At 42.5% G+C, this 21,605-nt stretch overlaps 1 protein-coding gene across 1 annotated transcript in view; it reads left to right on the forward strand.

Annotated features, from left to right (window-relative positions):
- The first annotated feature begins 664 nt into the window (after positions 1 to 664).
- Positions 665 to 21,605, forward strand: part of kirrel1b (kirre like nephrin family adhesion molecule 1b) — a 79,956-nt gene continuing 59,015 nt past the window's right edge. The window contains exon 1 of the mRNA XM_080503205.1: positions 665 to 790. Within this exon, the coding sequence (XP_080359331.1) occupies positions 745 to 790 (46 nt within the window). The 5' untranslated portion in view covers positions 665 to 744. The remainder of the gene's footprint in view (positions 791 to 21,605) is intronic.

A 21,605-nucleotide genomic window follows, 5' to 3' on the forward strand; every position in this document is an offset into this window, starting at 1 on the left:
CTCTATACAGTAGCGAGGGATTCATGTGTGCAAAAACAATCTGACTGTACTTTTAATCAATGCCTACAATTTGTTTAAAAAAAAAAAACTTTGTTTATTAAATGATTTGGAAGAAAACAGTGTGCAATAAGTTGTGATTGAAGCAGGCTGGTGGTTTGAGCGCAGTTCCCCTCATGGCCGCCGCGGCGCCCTCCTCCTCGTTCTCTGAAGACTAAAGCGCAGATTTGGAACGGGGAGTCGCGGAGGAGGAGGTGGAGGTGGTCATAGTAGTTGAGGGAGGGGGTGTTTGCCACTGATTGTATGAGAGAGAGAGAGAGAGAGAGAGAGAGAGAGAGAGAGAGAGAGAGAGAGAGAGAGAGAGAGAGAGAGAGAGAGAGAGAGAGAGAGAGAGAGAGAGAGAGAGAGAGAGAGAGAGCACACAGAAAGGGAGAGCGAGAGAGAGGAATTCAGTCCTGTTTAAATGGGAATCCACAGCGCAGAGAGTGAAGGGGACGCAGAGTGAGAAACACCCCCCCAATAAAGTGGAGACTGAATGATTTTACGCACAGGAAAAGAGGAAAACAGTTCAAGGAAAGAGAAGAAAGGAAGAGTGTGATCGGATTTTTTCCCCCTCTGAATTTGTCTTCTTTCACTCTCATGATTCAAAGAGGATTGGAGAGAAATTCACCCGGCCGGGAGGAATTGATGGTGTCTTTTTGGGGAGTCGGAGCCGAGGGGAGGAATCTGAATGCGCTCGGCTGAACCATGCCAGCCTTGTGGATCATAACTTTGGCGATCACTTTGAACCAAGGTGAGTGACGTTTAAAGCACACAATGTGAACTGGCTAAGACCTCGAGCAAGTTTCTTCTCAGTGTTTTCCTCCTTCTGTTGCCTTTTTTTTGTTTGTTGTCCTGTGCGCTCTGTGTCATTTGTGTCTGGAATTGAGTGCATGCGCGTCTGCGTGAAGATGTGTTATGTTGTCAAAAGGATGTGTGCTGCCCTGGACAGCATTATCATCACCACAGCAGGTCACAGGCACAAGGGGAGCGCAAGCGGCGGGTGTTGAGGGTCTGCGCCCCGCGGACACAAGCGGGCCAGACGCGCTGCATTCATCCTCCCCAGATACGCGTTTCACGGGAGAGATGTGGAGCATCACACGACATTGCTTTGACGTGACCTTTGAAACGCATGAACAGATAGATTTGGTTGACACGTACAACAGCGCAGTGTGGGTCACACTCACGCGCGCACGGGAGACAGACAGACAGACACGCACGCACGCACACGCACACGCACGCACGCACACACACACACACACACACACACACACACACACACACACACACACACACACACACACACACACACACACACACACACACACACACACACACACACACACACACACATTGCGCATAAGCTGCCAGCCGGAGAGGGATGATTGATGAGGCGACGATTCAACGCACGGTCTGGTCGCTGGGCTTTAACAAGAGTCACAGTGGATCAATTTTCGACACACACATGTGCACACGCCTGGGACGTGCATGCTTTCCCCCTCAATGTGTGTATGTGTGTGCAGTGAAAGTGGAGAGTGAAAAAGTGTGTGTGTGTGTGTGCGTGTGTGTGTGTGTGTGTGTGTGTGGTGTGTGTGTGTGTGTGTGTGTGTGTGTGTGTGTGTGTGTGTGTGTGTGTGTGTGTGTGTGTGTGTGTGATAGAGACCAGAGAGTCTTCCTCTTAGCATGCAGGTAGAGTCTCCCCCCCCATGCGCGTGTCAGAGCGCGCGGCCCCGCGCCGCAAACGTTCAGGTGCCAAGAAAATTCATATTTCACCTTAAAGACGGCGACGCACTCACTGGACTGAAGGAGATTCCCATTACTAATATTAATGTTCCTGTTTATCGATCACCTTGATAGATCGACTCCTCAATTTCTCGCTTTTCACACATGCACATAAACACGCGCAAAAAACAAGCCTCAGTCAGTGGATGCGTCTGTGTTTGAGGGCAGTCAGCCTCCACAGACCGAGGTGATTAATTGCGGTGGCCTGTTGTGAACAGTTCACCCATGCATATATAGGGGGGATATATATGTGTGTGTTTGCGTGTTTCGTGTGCGCACGAGCTGCATGTGCGTACCTGCCTCAGCACCTGGGTCCCTCGTGCCGCAGGCCGCCGGTGTGATGAACCGCAGACGGTGATGAGCCCAGACAGACAGTCAAAGGAGCTCCCAGGCTGGAGCAGAGGTGACCACCTGAGTGGAAGAGAAGAGAAGAGAATATTATTATTGCCTTATTCAATATGGCAGAAGGTGGCGAGACACATGGTGGGAAGAGTCTGAACAGCTGAGGCTCAAGATCAGGGTGAAATGTGTAAGATTATATCTGATAATATCACAACAAATAACAGTCAGGCGGGTAATCTTTAGGAGCTGAAAACATTTGGAATCCACAAGCTATTGTTAGGAGATGGGTAAAGTAGATTCGCGAGGCTGGATTATGGAGCTTTAGAGACAGAACAGAAGAAAACAAAGCACGCAGAGAAATGAACAAGAAGGAAAAGAACTGAGGAGCCAAACAAAAGGGAATAAATCAGATGAAAAGGTGGTGAACAGACCAGTGTCAGACAATAACAATGTCGAGATAGAGAAAAAAAAAGAAGAAAGAAATGGAGGACAAAAAAACTCGGGAACAGATCAAAAGAGCATTTAATGGGGTGGAACACAAAATAACAGAGAAGATCAGAACAGAAACAGAGGAGGAATAGAGGAGAACAAATGGAGAACGGAGAAAGATCAGAACAGAAGAAATGTAGAAGAGAAGAGAGTTAAACTGAGCAGCGGAACCAGCAGAGCAGTGGAGAGACGGGAGAACCCGAGCAGCGGTGAACAGAGCGACGGAGAAACAGAGTGGAGCAGCAGATCAGCGTCTCCAGCTGAGCCGCTGTAAGCTTGTAAATGTGATCAGAGTGAATCCGTCCTGTACGCGCAGCTGCTGCAGCCTAATGTGTGCTCAGCCCGGTCGGACTCTTCTAGTTGTCTTCTACCCGCTTCCCTCCGCTTGCAGCTCCGACTGGAGGCTAAAGAGGGGCTGCCATATTATCGTGAAACTTTTCTGAAGCAAAAAGTGCATGTAATTGTGGCCTGAATCTGTCCTCCATTCAATTCTTCAAAGCACTCCTGTTTGTCATGTTAAAATCTATCTGGAAAAGCCTGAATGATACAGCAATATATAAAAGCAAAATAAACAAGCATTGGAAGATAAATACAGTTGATATATAGTTTGTATCGCTGCTTCTTGTTGCTTAGGTGTTTTGATTTTTTCCCCTCCAGTAAGTCATTATAACTTTCACCTAAGTCATTATAACTTTCTCATCCCATGCATGAGTTTTCATCTCAAAGTCAGAAAAAAACATGCATTTGTTATTAATTATTGACTATTAATCGTCAATAATTGTGAATTTGTGTGCTGGTGTATGTGATTGTCTTTCTGTGTGAGTCCTGTCATGAGATCGCCCCCATCCACCCCAAATTGGGTAAAGTGTTGTAGAAGATAGATGGATGGAGGATTGAGAGTAAATCTTTCTTGTTTAGAAGTATTGATGTTTGAACAGGACAGAACTGAAGCGTCTTATTGAATAGATAATGTGTGGAAGATTCATTTCAGTCGTGATTCATTTGTTGTTGTTGTGCCAAACTACTGAGAGATGGAAGCATGTGTTTGATCATCCATCCCTTGTCCACACCTCCTGTTGGAGGTGAAGGGTCAATGTAGAGTCATCGATTCATCTCAAACATTTTTTTTTTTTAAATGCGGGAGAAAACCAAAGCACCTCCTCAAAAAAAAAATTATCAGAAGATGTACACACTCAAACTGAGAACATTCTCACCATAAGGTTAGAGTGCTTAACACTATTTGTAGCCCATGTTTGATCAAAACGGTTCCCTTCAGAGGCCTGATTTGCCGCTCGGAGCAGTGGTGTGCTTGGCTTATTCAACACAGACCATCTACATCTCTGTGTGGTTGACCACACATCTGCGAGGCCCCTGTAATTACCATTCAGCCCTGCACGCGTATATAAGTCTGCACGTGTGGGATCCCGATGTAGCTTGTTCCCACTGTGATCCGACACTGTGCTGCCAGCGCCGCTCCAGCCACAGGCGAGGAGGCCCCCGTTTCACACAGTCGATTCTTGAACAGCACTTTCTGCTTGAGCCGAACATTTTCGCAGCCTGATCATGCAAGCAAAGCAAGCAGAGCAATTCTTGCACTGCAAGCACCTGTCCCATCTCTCTCTCTCTCTCTCTCTCACACACACACACACACACACACAGACTTTCTTTTCCTTCCTTCCATTCCTTCCTCCTCCTCCTCCTCCTCCTCCCACTCTTTTCTCCCGTCACAAGAATAGAGTAGAGGCGCAGATGTAAAGAGACAGGCCAAAAGACAGAGAGATGGAGGCAGGGAGAGATGAAGAAAGGAAGAGACAGCGGGGTTCAGTCCTAATCTGTTGACAAGAGGGGATGTTTGAGGATAAACAGAGGCAGAGCAGGAGTGCTCAGGAAGCAGAGAAAGAAAGAAGGGAAGAAAGAAAGAAAGAACTATGTTGGCTTCAGACTTCACTTCCACAGCAGTCCAGCTGGACCATCAATGTTTGATGGTTTACATCAGCAAAGATTTACACCCAAATTGGGCTCCAGAGGCACCCAGGGATCCTCACAACAGTCTCTCATGCTCTACTTAGAAACATCATATCAAGAAGAAGAGGCTGAACTTGTTTTCTATTCCACAAAAGGTTTCACTTCATACCCAAAATGATCTCACTCAAAACATCTTGACAACTCGCGATGCATCTCTTTGCTTTTGACTGACAGATAAATCACTTTTGAAATAAATCTTTCCAAAGCTGCAGATTGTTGATTCCACTCGCTGCGACTTTGTGCAGTTATAGAAATAAATCATTAGTTTCAAGCTACTTGCATAAACAGCCCTTAAACTGTTGCGTGACTCCTTTCTGGATCATTAAATAGTCAATATACTCTTGTATGAGGGTTTTTAAATAAAATTATAACTGTTTTGGCATTTTGAGCATTTTTGAAGATTTTGTAAAAATCCACCAAAATGCAACAAAATATTTGCATTTCAACAACTCAGAGTAAATTGAATATTCCCCACCCTAACTCATTAAGAAAGATTTATTTTAATATCATCAAGATTTAAGGGGATTATATAACTTTCAATAAATTCAGCTGGTCTTGAGGCACAGAGATGCTCAGTCATGCATGTCCTGCCTCGGCCACGTGTTGGGCCCGGGGCAAAAACTTGATGTGGGCTTCCATTGACACCCTCTGAACCAGCAACCCTCTGTGCATTGAGTGCGTATATTGTGATGTCTGAGTGGAGGGATTACTGTAATATAAGCCAATTTGTTTGTTGGGGTTTGTTGCCTCTTGACACTGAAGTACGTTGATGCTCAGTGGTTTAGTGGTCAGAATTCTCACTTCACATTGCAAACACCTCTGATTTGAGTGCAGGAGGTGGTCCTTTCTGCATGGAGTTTTCATGTTCTCCCCACGCACAGATAGGATTCCTCAGGGTGGGTGTATCTTACTTTTGTTACTTCGGGATCAAATCGATGCCCTACTTGAGTTAAAGTGTAATCAAAGTAAGATGAAAGACGGATGTTTATGTTTAAATTTAGCTGTTGAAAAATAGCACATACAAAACAATAACTTTTTTTCCCCCTTTTAATTAATCATTCATAGTCTCACTTTTATCCGAGTTCACTTTATTGCATCCACATCCGCCATTGTGGTCACATCAAATGTCCTGCATCATTTGAGATTTAAGCGTTGATGTACTCGTACATAAAAACCCTGCACTTCTGAGGTCTGGGTCCTCAGAGCAGTTGCCAGCACAGAATGCCATTACAGCTTTGGTCAGCAGACCAGATTCAGTATAATCACCTCTTGTGCTGCTGTAGCTTTCACTTCAACAGAACAAAAATAAATGAGAAAAAAAAATGAAAGTCTGTACCACCAATTATATAAACCATATAAACATTTTAAACATGCTCCGACACTATTGATTAGCATTTTTTGCACGAGTGAAAAATCAAAGCTGAAACATTGGCCATTAGTGCCATACTCTACTGGTTGTGCCATAAAAGCAAATACATATGGTCGGCTGACTTTATTGTTTTAATCAGGTGGTTAAAAAAACAACAACACCAACAACAAAAATAAACACTTCAATATAAAACGTGGTACTCCTGAAAGAAAATAACTTCGAGAAGCCTGTTTTAAGAGCACAGCATGGTTCAAACAGCACAATGACACACCAGGTTGTGTGTGTGTGTAAGTTTGATATCAAAGCCCTGCAGTATATGACAGATCGGATATCCTATATGGCTGCAGAAGCTTAAACTGAGCCGACAAGGAACAGCCATAATAATAAATAAATAAAAAGAACTGGTACAATTAGCTGTCGCTTACTTTGCGATAATCTAGTAATCAGCCAAAACAATGGCTGGAATCTCCCCCATTCGGCTTCAGAGAGTGTGTCAAATGTGTGTGTGTGGGGTGAAATACAGAGGAGAATGCATATCCTAAGCGGGGGAGTCGACTGGTATTGGAAGTGACACCCGTCAATCTGGCTGATATGTCAGCCGGGGTGAGCTCGGAGAAGTGAACTGAGAGGGAAAAGAGGAGGAAGGAAGATGAAAAGGAGGATGAAGAGGAGATGATTTCAGACTTGGGGATGAAGAGTGGGGGTCAAGGTATTAGAGTAAAGGATTATAACAAAGAAAGAGGAAGGTGAGGCAACAAAAAAATGGGGGGATATGCGTGGGGAGTATAGATGTTCAGCTGAGGAGGAGTGAAGATGGAGGAAAGAAACAAACATGAATAGACAGAAGCCAGAGGATAAAAGACGAAGAGGAGGAACAGGAGCTATCCGAGGACAGAAAGTGGCAAAAGAAAGGAGCTCAGATAGAAGGTAGAGGAGGTGCACGTACGGAACACAGAGAAAAGGAATGAAGGGAGTCATGCAGTGAGGAAGAGGAGGAGTAAAAGATAACAGGAGGAGAGAGAAGAGAAAATGAATGTCAACACGATGAGATGAGGGTGAGATGATGAAGTAAATTTGGCCAGCGAATGAAAGATGAAGCAAGAGATGAATGAGGAGAGTGGATGAAGAAGGAGACGGGGAGAGCAAAGCAGAGAGGAGAAGGATGGATTCGTGCAGTGTGAACAAGATGTTAGAGAAGATGAGAAGTAAAACGGAGGAGGAGACAAGGGGAGAGGGGGGGCAGGAGTGAGGGTGGATGAGGAAAGGAGGGCAGCAAAAGGGAGATTAATGGTCAAATGAGGTGCGGAGACAGAGGGAGAAAACGCATTATCGGGGAGGAAAAGAGCATTAATGTGGAAGCAGGGATACCAGGAGACAATAGGAACAGGCGAGTTAAATTCTGGTTGGGAATCACAGGAAAAAGAGGATGATGTTAATCCTGGACAGAGGGCGGAATGCGAAAAGGAACGCAGTCGCGTGTGTGTGTGTGAGGACAGAGCTGAAGTTCGGACGAGAGAGGAAAAGTTTGTGAGGGTGTGGAGCAATCAGGAGTTAGATGAGGATCGCTGAAGGGAGATGGACACTGCTGTGGATGGGATGGGGAGTGGATTGCAGAGGAGGAAGTGAGAGCTTGCAGGAGCGCAGGGTTGGGGAGCAGAGATTTATGTGTGGAGAGGGTTGCAGCATGGGAGCAGAGGGAAGCAGCCAGGCCTATTATAGATGGGGCTCTCCTGGGAGAGCGGGGCCCGGAGTTTTCCAGGCATTTCCAGCATATTTCACCAGTGTTTCAAGCGGCACGCTGCAATGCACAAAGCGCCGCCCTCGACCCGAGTCCTCGGCCCTCCAAGGATAAATAAAGTGGGTCTCCTTCCTCTGCGCAAGTATTCAATAAAAGTGATAAAAGGCTGGAAGTAACCCTTCTTAGCTTTTTTGGAAGGGAAAGTGAGAAACCAAACTGGCCACCCTCTCTAAGGAGAAGCTTTCAAAGAAATGCAGACATCAAGCATAAAAGCAGCAAAAGCATAAAAGTGCTTCCTTTTATATGAGGAAAAATGTCAACGAAAAAGGGCTGTGAGATCAAATAAGCTGAGTGTGGAGGTAGTTTATGTTTCTGCTCCTCTCTCTCTCTCTCTCTCGCTCCCTCTCTCCCCCTCTGTTTCTTTGTCTGCCTGTGTTTTCTCTCGCTTGCTGTCTGAGACTCATGTGTGGAGGTGAGAGAGAACAATTGAATGGGCCTCCCACATAAAATCCATTCAGAGACATCTTGAGGAATAAGAATGAGAAATTGTCCGGCACAGTGAATTAAATCAATCTGATCCATTACAAGATCACAATCACAAGGTTTTCCCTTTTGTCTTTGCCCCGGATTATGCATGCTGTCAGATAAGCAACTGTGCTTGTATGTGTGTGTGTGTGTATGTGTATGTGTATGTGTATGTGTATGTGTATGTGTATGTGTATGTGTATGTGTATGTGAATGTGTATGTGTGTGTGTGTGTGTGTGTGTGTGTGTGTGTGTGTGCGTGCGTGCGTGCGTGCCTGCGTGTTTGCCTTACGTAACACTGTAATGCAGTTTTTCATATAATCTATGAAACAATTGCTCAATTAAATGTGCATTTAACTGACAGATTATTCCTATTTCACATTTACATTTTCGGTAATTAGCTATCAGGACTGAATATTAGACTTGCTGCTATTATAAATTGTGGACATGTAAATGAACCTCACAGCAAAACAGCTCTGGGAATATGCTGTCAACCTGCCTGCAGTGATCATTCCACTGTTGTATGGTACTGTACTGTTTGAGTGTACTATTTGTACACTTTAACTATCATGAGTACTTTGTTTTATAGACTAAATACATGCTTTTTGCCATTTGCAGTCTAACATTACTGATCTGTGATCGTAACAAGTCATTTTCAGCATTTATTTATGATCATCATAATTAAATAATCAGCTATTGGTATTCAGTAATGGCTGTATTATTAAATATTTATTGACATACAGAAAGTATTTCTCTAGCATTTCTTATCCCAGACTTTACCTATATTTTATTTCTGTTAATGTTGCTGATAGTTACAGTTCAAGTCATCTGTTGTGTGGTGAAAAAAGCTGCACTTGTGTTGATTTTGGTATTTTCTACAATATTGTTCCTGTGGTCACGATGGTGTAATAATTCATCTGTATCATTTTCTACTTTTGTGTTTTTAAACGATTTTCTTCAGGATATATTAATGTTTTGTGTCAGTAATGTTCAGAAAAATACAAAGTAAAATGTAGTATTAGAAATTATAGCTGAAGATAAATTAATATGAGGAGTTCCAACCATAATGTATGTGAAGAAAATGGTTTTCAGCTTATTTTTGACCATTTATTTTGCAACTTTTTATCAGCATTTTCTTCAAACCATCTTCTTTCGGTGCTAAAATGGGTCATCGCTTCAGATTCAGGGTCTGATCTACTTGGTTTGCATGTGTAATAACAGGCACAAACACACATGGAAGCTGATCACTTAAGGATACACACTGAAAAAATTTCCAAAGAACACACACTCATCCATTTAGAACATTCAAGAGTATGGAATATATCGCGCGTTTCCTCGGGAGCATATGCTAATTGATTCGTGTACAATGTGTAATGTGATTTACTACCTCTAAAACTGCTCCTGTTGTTTATTATTGTGATTGCCTTTACTGCATATGAAATGCAGGTGTAAATGGGCTCAGCCTGCAGCATAGATGCTGCTGTTATTGTGATGAGAGGCGTTTCCCCGGCTGGCTCATCAAGATTTTTATTTGGTGACTTTATGATACACTTTCTGTACAATGCTGGAAATTCTGACATTGTGGTCAATCAATTTCCAAGACAGGCCCACAAGAGGCTTCAATCTGGCCAAACCACTAAACAAATTCTAAACATGTCAAAGAAAACTCTTTTTGAAAAGATTTCTGAAAAGTAGTGAACACAGCACAACACAGACTCAAGCTGAGATATTGGTGATGCTGTCATGAAGGATAGCTACCTGGTTGCTATCAAACTAGCCTTAAAGCTATGCCCTCAGCTATAGCAGAAGATTTTTGGACATTTGCACCAGAAGGTTTCATTCAATTTGGCTTTATGTTGAGATTTCATTTCATCATTTTGAGTAGTGATTGTTTGGTCTTGTGAAAATATTAACATTTTCATACTATGCGTCACAGCAAAAAAAACAGCTTTGATGTTTAATTATAAAGATTATTATGGCACTATTTTCCCTCTTCCGCCCACTCAAGATGAAATCAGGCCGTATATGGCCCCTGAACTAAATCCCTGGCCCAGATTGTGTTTTGATATGCCGATTACCCCAAATCCAAAACAGAAGTGATACTGTTGTCAATAAATATTATTTATTAACGAGCTGCTGATCATAAGTAGATCTCCATAAAGGCTGAGTTTAGAGTTAATTGCGTGGGTTTTACTCTCGGAAGCAAGAGGTGACAGCAGCGCTTCGCTTAGATATCAGACTACATTTATTTGATGAGCTTTATCTGGTATGCTGGTGAAGTAGCTTTTATCACTTTGCAGGGGAGATAAATTTTCACCCTGCTCCTTTGCCTTCTGCTTGAAATAATTATGTAGAAAGGAGAATACCAGAGACAGGTTATACTTCTATGTTAGCGTGCAAACATTGTGACTAAGAGCCCAGTATTAGTTTCCTATATAAAAATGACCCACAACACAAGTCACGACCCCTCTGCTGCTGTATAATACATGATTTAAAAAAAAAAAAATTACATGCACTTCATATAGAACACCACATCTTTACATTGCAAGGGATTTCTTCATCCATGTCTAACCAGGCAATTACTGAATTCTATTAAGCTGGCATATCTATCTCAAACCAAAGCTTGTGCTAAAAGAAAAGTTTGTAATATTAAATACTTCCTCTTTCAAATATCCAATGTGTGACGAACATAATCCCAATTTCTCACACCCCACAGACCCAGTATCCACTGGCACCACTCTCAGTTAATTTCACATTTAGCGCCTTCCAGTCTTTCCCACCGAGACTTTTCTAAACTTATTTCCCTTATCAGACATTGAACTTGTGTAACCAAATGATTTTATTGCGTGGGCACCACAACCAAGAGGTTCTTTCTCTCTTTCTCTATCTCTCTCTCTCTTTTTTTGAAGTCTCAATATATCCCTCTATCCCTTTTATTTCTTGTCCTTTGGTGGATTTTTAACGGTGATAAAAGAAGCAGCAGCGATTTAAAGATGGAGATGGACGACATGATTACAGATGATGAAAGCCAGTATCCATCACCACCCACTCTGTTTGTGTTTCCGTCCTCCTGTCTGTCTACCCCCCCCCCCCCAACCCCCACCTCCCTTCCTATGTTTTAATGTAAGTCGATAACTATCAACAGCTGATAACACTGCAGGCTCCCACTCGATATGGCGAGGCGGCTGGATGAGGCGAGTGAGGGAGTAGGGCTGGGGAGTGAGGTGCTGCTGTGGGTAGGGAGGGCGCTGACACTATCTCTGCTCGGTGTGGCTTGATACGCTCGGGTGCAGGGGAGATAAGCGAGCAGCTCTGAGCGGCGGTGGCGGCAAAGGGGGACAATGACATCACGCTGCTCGCCTCTCACTCACATGGCAGCAAATGAAAGTTGTGGTGTCACAGGTGATCATGTCACATTTATCATTGTTCTGGAAAGGAGATTAGACTGTGCGTGTGTTTTTGAGGGTTGTTGTCGTTCTATATGACATCAATTCAGTGTTTTAGCCACATAATATGGCTATTTTGCCCCCACTACCAAATATTTCAACTTAGTATTGCAGGAGAAGTGCAAGTGTTGCTAACAATATTAACATGATCATTCAGCCGTGACTGTGTGACAGGGAGCCAACAAGAGGCCTAGAAACTGAAGCGGCTAATTGAAATTCAGTTGTTCAGTTCCTAATGTTATTATTTACACCTCTGCATTTCCTCCTGTGATGTGTCAAAACGTCATCCGTGAAAAACACCTATTGTGTTCTAAAATGGGAGGATTAAAATAGTTTGGGGACCTAAGTGACTATGTGAGAGAGAGAGAGAGAGAGAGAGAGAGAGAGAGAGAGAGAGAGAGAGAGAGAGAGAGAGAGAGAGAGAGAGAGAGAGAGAGAGAGAGAGAGAGAGGGAGAGAGAGAGAGAGAGAGAGAGAGAGAGAGAGAGAAGGAGGGGTATATCATCTTGTATTTTCTACAAAGTGAGGATCTATGTATGTTTTCTAACGAATAGAATAGAGACCTTGTGGAAATTGAGGCCCTTCAGACTGATCATCATGTTGTTTGCATTGAAATTGCCTCCGAAACTTGCATAGATAAATTTTTTTGACACATATCCCACTAAAGTGACACCCGTCAATAAGAGCTGCTTGATGATAATCTCGGATCTCATTCTATTGAACACACAGCGTGTGTGCATGTCCAGGGTGCAATCTGAAGAGTACATGGATGCCTTCTCCCCAACTCAGTCCAAGTTGTGGGAATTGAGGCAAATAGTCCAAGGAGCACAAACTGCAAGTTGGATTTTTAGTATTAAGCAAGTAATAAGTATTTTCGTTTTAAATATTATAAATAAAGGTGTACCAATGGAGGGGCCTACAACTGGACAAAGACAACCAATCAACCTTGGCAAACTGACTAAACTGATGACTGATCAGAGACTTACAGCCAATAATGAATCGTAAGGGACAGTGACAAGTGGCAAGTATATGCAATGAGGTAGATAGAACAGGCTTTTGTATGCAGTTCATCACCATAGTCTAACAGTAGCATGAAAGTAGCGGCGTTGAAGTGCCGGTTGGTTATTTCAGACATGTGGGTACAACAACAAAACAAAAAATAAAATAAAAGCACAAACAAACAACAAACATAACAGAGCAACGCAAAAGCAATGTAACAGATAACTAAATAAATAATGGCCCCCGACATATCTGAAAAGGAGTAGGAAGAAGCAAAGCTTATTTACTCCTACTCCTTATTCATTCATATATATATATATATATATATATATATATATACATATATATATGTATAATAAATCGTCCTTACACCTGCATTTACAGCCAGTCCTTACTATACTTTGTGAACATCATTGCTTTGCACTGTTTTTTGACGAGCAGTTGCATTATCAACAAGTATATCTTAGCATGTGAGAACAATGAGTAAGTATCTTTCTCTTCCACTAGATCCATCATCTTACCCTAAGACAATGAACCACTTTTCATGTCATCTGTGAAAAACACTCTGTTTTAAAAAGGAAGAATTTCGAAGGGAACCCAAGTGTGTGTGTGTGTGTGTGTGTGTTCAGCAAGGGGCCAAAGAAAAATAAAAGAGTAGGTCTGCTCACTTGTGATTGAGGCAAAGTGCAAGAGACAGAGAGAGAGAGAGAGAGAGAGAGAGAGAGAGAGAGAGAGAGAGCGAGAGCGAGAGCAAGAGCAAGAGCGAGCGACAGGAGGGGGGTGAATGAAAGTGAGAGGAAGCAAGGGAGCAAAAAAAGCAAGCTTGCTGAGGAGAGCGAGAGAAAAAGATAATTTCTTAGCTCTTCTTTTAAATAAGTCTGTTTCTATAGCAACTATCCAACCAGCCGCTGGAGAGCGAGAGAGAGAGAAAGAGAGAGGGGGGAAAGTGGGGGTGCAACAGAGAGACAGAGTGAGGGAGAGAAGAGAGAGAGAGTTACCATAGCAACGGAGGAGAAGGGAGAAAAGAACTTGGAGGGACTTAAAAAAACATATTAAGAAAAAAGGTAAAAGGTAAGCAAAGAATGAGTGAATTTATAGAGTGAAGTAATCAAGTGGCATTCAGCACACAGGTTTATTAAAGAAAGCTTAAAAAAATTAAACGTTCAGAGAAATTGCTTCAAAAGGGGCGTTTTTCAGAATTCTTACAAAGTTATATAGACTGTTTGATGACTTCTGCCGAATTAATTTACCCTTGACTCATCTCTCACACAGCAATTAAAGCTACTTCACCTACAAAGTAGAACAAAACTAAGATAAAGATATTTTCAAATCAAGTAAATCAGATCTGTCAATTAATGTTATCACTCACAGAGTGATGACATACCTATTTTTGTCTCATGCATTAGTCCTGCTCCAAGACCAAAACTCAATGTTCATTTCACTTTTTATTTTAGTTAACCGCTGTGACAAACTGTTATAACTGGAAAGGTAAGATGAGTATGCGCAGCCTGCAATTGTTGCATTTCTTAAAACTAAGATTATTTGACATGGCATGAAACATCAGTTTAAGTAATACTTGTATGGTTTCTCATCAATTTTGACATTAAAGAAACTGTTTTTCTATTCATAGTTCTTAGGTCTCGTTTATGTAACAGTGTTTGAAGTGAAAATGCATACATTTTGCATTTTCGTATGTAAAGAAACGATGCACACATGCACAGTCAACAATACCCTTTAAACATGCTCAATAGCAGCGTTTCAAATAAGTTACATTGTACACAAAGATGGAGTCACAGCATTTTCAAAAGGATCCTCCTTGGATGCCATTTTCAAAATGTCAAAAAGTCATTTTCATTTGAAAACAGTCGAGCCTAAACTTTGACAACCTCTGACCATTAGCCAAGCTTACAATATGGCTAAAGTGCAACGACCTAAAGATTTTCAATCAACTTTACATGAATTAACTGCATGTTGCTGCCAAGTGTTGTGGTCAGATTTGCCATTACCCACACTCCATGTCAGCTATTTCTCAATGGGACTCACGGATACTGCAATGTGGTACTCCACTGAATTCAAGAATAAATAAAGAAAATATGCATTCCAACATATTTAATTATTTCTTTATTTTCATGGGGTCCTATATTTAGGGAACATTGGAGATATTAAAGACATCGAAGAGCGAGAAATCCTCAAAAAGCTATTTGCTGTGCGTCTGCAGGAATGCTGAAATGATTCAGATTTATGGGAAAGGACGTTCGAGGATAGATACAGAACCAGTAATCAACAGAAAATATTTGATGGCCTTGTTTTCCACAGCATCACCCCGACAGCTTCAAATCGTCGTTTCCCACACATCACATCTCCTTTATTTAACCAGCGTAAATTGTGGTTTTAACAAGCAGCAAACTAACAGCTCGGAGGTATTTAGTGACTGTCAACAATTATAGACCTGGTCTTTGTACAAAGCCCTCCAGAAGCCCGGCTTACATAGTAAAAATGCTGGCTTCAACCACAATTTAATGCTGAACAAAACCCACACATGCTCACCAGTGGCAAGTGAACCAGTTAACAAACTTGTGAATTTAGTTGGTTCATACAAAAAAGATGTAATGTAAATATCGATAGCGAGAAGATTTTCTTTTAATGAATCAAATTCTGAGTATGCTTAAATAATTGTCAAAAAAAAAATTCTATCCAACGCTCGTTTCTGAAGTAAGAATATCCTTTGCTGTGCTGCTTCCAACCACAAAAACTGAGAGAAAGACAGAGGGAGCCGGGTAATACGGCTTCACTCTATAGAGCCTGCAGAGAAAGAGATATGAGCTGCAGTGATAACAGTGGGTCTATGGCTGCTGTCTGATTGTCCATTCTCAGCTCTTGACCACACATGACCTCCATCACTGTGCGAACAGGGCGAGTGAGCAATGAGAAACACAGAGGGGGAGACGGAGAGAGGGGGAGAGGATTGATTGGGAGTCCTAGAGTTCAGACAGCTCTGACCACAGAGGCGGCGATCTGTTTCCACAAATGCTCTGAAGCTATACGGCGATCCAGAGGAGCAACTGACAAGGGTCATGTAGGGTGAGAGGATCCAAATTCTTTATCCTCAACACTAATGGGGTGGGAATTTTAGTGTGTGGAATGTTCTCACTGTAAGCTTTTGAAAAAAAGTAATAGTGTTCCGTGTATTAGTGCTGCACAATATGTTGCAATATGAACATTCACAACATACCGATTGCAAAAGGCTGATTTCGTCCCCTTTTACATGAAGACATTTCAAGTGAAAACACAACATTTTTGTGTTTTCGTTTCCGAAAGGTTTCCCATTGAAACAGCAACATTTTGAAAACGATGTCCTTTTACGCCGAAGCATTGGCATTTCTCGTGATCATTTCAACACGATTTCACACCTGGTGGGAACGGATATACAAAGCAAGGAAAAACTCAACAAGGAACAGGAATCCTTATGTACTTCAATGAGATCACATACAGATATTTACCATAGCATAAAATCTGTCTGCATTTTTCAACATGAGTCAGCATACTCACACTCATTTAGCTGAATTTGAATATGGGAAACTCCTTCCAGTTAAAGCATTTCCGCGTGGGCAATTTATGCTATCTGATCCATTGATAAATGTCAACACAAAAATCAACCCAAATTCTATTCAACTCCATGTTTATAATGAAATACTTTCTTTACCAATTCTGACTTCAGAGAAGTCGCAGGACTACACATATCAGTGTGAAGGTGCTTGTCTGTATCAACATTGTACTTTATGATGCTCACAGTACACAGCAGGCATGTTACCAAAGAAAGAGTTCCCATCAGAGCAGGAAAACAGTAGTATCATGGCTTTTTTTTAATGCTACGATTGATGTTACAGGTGCCCAAGACTGGCATTAAGTGCAAACTGTGTGCTGACATTACTGAGCTGACGTGTGACAAACACACCAAAGCTGCAAAGGAACAGGCTTTTGTGCTTCTGGTGGTATAGTGTCTTCCTCGTGTCGAAAGTATTTGAAAGGTTCAGTGCCAGATGTGAAAGTGATTTTATGCTGTCTCTTGTGCAATCTTCACCACTGTGTATCATGCGAGAGCCGTATACCGTATTCATAACACATAAAAGCTTCAAAGAATGTTGTACTTAAGCATATTAATCTGTCTGTCCCTTTTTGTCACTCTCCATACACTGGAGGGTTGCTGCAGTTCTGGTCACAAAAGGGTGAAGGGCCCTTTGCCTCAGTGAGATTCCTGAAGCTTTTCTTCTTTGGTTCCAGGTGCTTGAGCCAACCTAACTGGTCTCTATCAATACCAAAGCAGCTTGAGGTGCTCCGGAGTCACTTAAGTCCTCACACACTCCATTGATCAGTGAATTAAGAGCTCTACTTTATACCCTCACAAATGTTTCGAGGTTCAAAGAGAATACAGGGAAGGGAAATAGAGGCAAGAGAAGGTATTCAGATTTAAAGCGGGCCAGGTCCGGTCAAGACAGCAATGGTCAGACAACTTCATCAAATCCAACTAGACTCTACTTTTGTTATTTGAACTGAAATCCTAATTAATTTATCTCTGCATAATTCCACACACGGCTGCAGGAACAAAGTGTTCCTCACTGTACGCGCCAGACCTTGACAGAAGTCATTTACTACTAACTCATACTTTTTTTTTTTAATGCACACAAGTAGCATAAGAATTATTTTTGTTTTGAATTATTAAAATCAGTAGTGCACTTTTATCAAACCCCCCCCCCCCCCCCCCCCCCAACATGAAACAGTTCCTTCCTGAAGTTGGAGTGTGGGCGCATGACTTTCCAAACCTCAACTGTATCTGAGGCTTTCACACTGAATGTGCCTCCGCCTTCATGAACTGCTATTTTCTTAAGAGCACAGAAAATATCTTGTAGATTTGTTTCTTTGAAACGACTCACATAAAGTGTGGCTGCTATTCACAAGACAGAGCAGGGTGAAATTAATGGGGTTCGGAACAAAAGGTTTTGTGAAAGATTTCCTGACTATTCCCCACCCAATTACTTAATCCCTTGTAATTAGTCTCCTTGTTTGAAAGGGAATATACATTTTTCCGTCTACCCCTCTTTTCCCTGTTGAGTTGGAGCATAAAATTGCAGACAAAAACAGCACAAGCGTCTTTTGTGGAGCATGTTGCCCGTAAACATCCACAGAGTATCAGCTTTGAACAGCAGTTATGTTATATCTTTGGCAATTTACATTTGTTACACTGAACTGCACAAAGATAATTATTTTCAGAGGAATGGTCATTATAATTGGACATAAACACGGTCCAGTTTTTCTGCATAAATTAACGTTTTTGGATTTAGCGTCAATGAACTCGTACATCAGATGGGCAAAAAAAAAAAAAAAATGAGTATAATTTTTCAGCTTTTGCCTTTACGGTTCGTTATTGTGTGGTTGAATTTACGGCAGCAAATAATGAGGGGCACATCCTCATTTCAATTCTGGCTTAGCCCACACAGGACAGCTGTCTATTTTAGGCTATAGCTGCTGGCCAGCAAACCATTAGCCTGTTTTACACCGATAGCAAATAGCCATTAGGCGTAACTGCAAGCCAGTTAGCCAACAGCCATCTGCCGCACGCTGCAATTATGCTGCCTTAAAGTGCTGTTGGAAATATAGTAATTATGAGTTGAGCATGCATTAATGACCCAACACAATAGTAAATACGCTTGGGAAAGGGTAATTTTCAATGATACCTGCGGTAACAGTCTGTGCTGTGAAGTACATGTGCTCAGTATGAATACTGATGGAGTTTTGTTAATTTTCTGACAATTTCACTTCTTCACTAATCGCACCAGATTTGAAAGGTTTGTATACGAGCTGCCGGTTTGCTGTTCGCTCCTGATAGCTCTGTTTCCGTGTTCAGTACTGTTCAATGACAGCGGGCTCATTGAGACCCCGCTGCTGCTTCTCGCTCTTAGTGTAAATCCTCAGGCTGTGTTCGGTGACTCTTTTCCTGGCAATGACAGTTGCTGTAGTCAGCAGCACATTCAGGTCAAGCAACTTGACTCATTTCGTCACATTCTGCCACAAGCCCTTTTGCTTGCACAATGCTCTGATTAAGTGGTACAATAGTTGCAAATCTGCTGGCGTGTTTGCTGAAGAGTAATTACTAGCGTCTGATAAGCGTTCTGGGGAAGTTTCCCAGCTACATGATTTCCACCGAGGCTTTATCTCAATTGAATGCGATTGTCTTTGCCGAATTGGCTCAGCCATGATCCTGGAAACTGGCCTTGTCTCGCACACATGATAAGACAACAGATTGCCTTGTATGCCGTCCAACCAAGAAATAATGCTGCGAGCTGTAATAATTTACACCACCCATCCGGGTTTCTCCACAACTACATGGCTTCTTCATCGCAAAGATAAAACTGCTGCTCACTGGCAAAGCAGGATCATAAAATGCCATGTTGGAGACACTAATTGGCCACGAAGACGCAGGCACAGGCACAGGCTTCTCAAAAACACACCACGCAACATAAATACAGTGACACGAATCAAAATGTAGCCTTGTGCAGAGATGGGAGATGAAATGGGGGGGGTGTTTGGATGTGAAGGGAGAGGTTTCCCTCTTTCTTAATGTGTCTTTTGTGGTGGCTTTTGTGTGTGTGTGTGTGTGTGTGTGTGTGTGTGTGTGTGTGTGTGTGTGTGTGTGTGTGTGTGTGTGTGTGTGTGTGTGTGTGTGTGTGTGTGTGTGTGTGTGTGTGTGTGTGTGTGTCGGCCTCGCTTCCCCTCTCTCAGGATCCCTCGGTTTGTGTTACCATGGGGACGGCATGCTTCCTATACCTCCCCTCCCACCTTCCCCACCACCAGCATTACCACCTCTCTCTCTCTCTCTCTTTTTGTGCCTCTCTCCTTTGCTCACTGGTTTCAGTGTTACCATGGCGACACATGTCTGTCTCCTCTCTGCCTGCTACCTGTTTCACATGCTGCCCCGTCTCACTGGGTCAGTTTCTCTCCATCAGTCCGTCTGCCTCTCTGTTTGCCTGTCTGCCGCTGGGCGCTCGTGTGCCCTTGGCTTGCCTTTCTTTGTTTATTCTTTGTTTATTCATTCCAGTCTTCATTTATGCATCCCGCATCCCTGCTAAAAACAGCATAATTTCTTTGTTGGTCAGATGCTGGTGTGATGGTGGCAGAGCCGCCTCACCACCAGCTTGATGCTGGTCATGTCAGGGTTCCTTGTGTTCTGGTGTTGTCATGCTGGTTTACCGACTAAACCAGAGAGGAAATGGTGCTGGTTGTTTCGGCGGGGCTGCTGTCCGTCTGGCTTTTTCCGTGTCCTTCCCCGTCTATGTTTGCTTTCCGTCTCACTCTTTTTTTCTCTCCAGCTCACTGGATGCCTGTCTGGCCACCAGGCTTTTCCACCTCTAATCCCTCCTCTCCTTTTTCTGCTCTGCTGCTCTGCTCCCCCAACATCAACCTCTATTCCCTCTTTTCTTCTCTCGCTCTCTTTTTTTTTTTTTTTTTTTTAACCCCCAACTCATTTGTTTCTTCCCACATCAAAACAGTATCTATTGAATGTCACTGGGAACACAAGGTATTAAAAAAAAAAAAAAGGGAGGGATTTAGGTAATTTTTGCAGACGGCAGCTGTTGCTATGGTGACACAACTTTTGGATTTGCTGGAGAAAGCGAGAGATGAATAGAGGGATAGAAGGAGAAAATGTGTGCCGAGAAAGAAGGAAAGAAGGAAAGAAAGAAAGAAGGAAAGAAAGAAAGAAGTGGCTGGTGGTGCTCGCAGAAGCTGACCATGGCTGGTCCTTTCAGTGGTGTGAGTTTTAATCCAAAACGAGGACATCTTGCAAAGAAAACATTACCTTGTGAGAGTAATTCAAAACCCCTGTTTTGGACAAACAATCTCAGCTTGCAGCCATTCTTTAAAACCAACATAATTTGTTTGAATTTTATGCCGTCAATCTCTTTTTAACAGTGCGTGCCAGTTTTTTCTTTTTTTTTTTACTCCCCCCCAACCCTGTTAGTTTGCTAATGCATGTAGAAAAGCATTCATTAGACTCTCAGTGGTACTCTCTGGCCTTGCTTTGTTCTGCCTCCTCTGCAGTTTCAAGAAGAGAAGAAAAATAGATCACAATGTTGGGAGAAAAACAAGTCCTTTACTCCATAAATCTGTTAAATCTGTAGGATCTAAATGATGCCTATAAGTAGCCTCTCATCACTCAGGGGAAAAAAAGCATCTTATTCTTTGTGTCTGTGAATTATGTTGCAAATGTGTTTATCACTTCCCTGGAAATGGTGAAAATCTCATTTTGGACAGAGTCCTCGCTGCCTCTCTACGTGCTAATGCATTTAGAAAAACCACTTTATTATAATACACATTTGAATATTCATAGTAGGCAGGCAGGGGGGTGATGGAGGAGACTGGAGCCTTTGGGTATTGATGCAGAGCTGTGGAATTAGCTGCAAAACTGCTATTGATTCAAGCTGTGAGGAGTGGAATATGAAACACGAAGGGGGGAGAAAAAGGCCAAAAGACCTTATCAATGAACTTGGAGAATGAAACAGCCAACATGAGGGAATGAGAGTGCTCAGTCGAACGAGAGAGAATAGGCGCGGGGGGGGCTCCAGATTATCAGTCTGCGGAGAATTGAATTAAAGGGACACAGAAGGAGCGGGTGGGTGAGGAAAGAAAAGGAGATTATGAAACGACACAGAAGGGGGAATGAAAGAGACAAAGTACAACAAAAGTAAAGGGGAGAAAGAACAAGCGCAAATAATGCGCCGAGCAAAGAAACAGAGGAGAAACATGATGAATGAACCAATAAAAAAAAAAACATGGATGAAAAAAAAAGAATCAAACAAACA

The sequence above is a fragment of the Blennius ocellaris genome, assembly GCF_963422515.1.
Source record: "Blennius ocellaris genome assembly, chromosome: 10".
In the NCBI taxonomy this organism is placed as follows: domain Eukaryota; kingdom Metazoa; phylum Chordata; class Actinopteri; order Blenniiformes; family Blenniidae; genus Blennius; species Blennius ocellaris.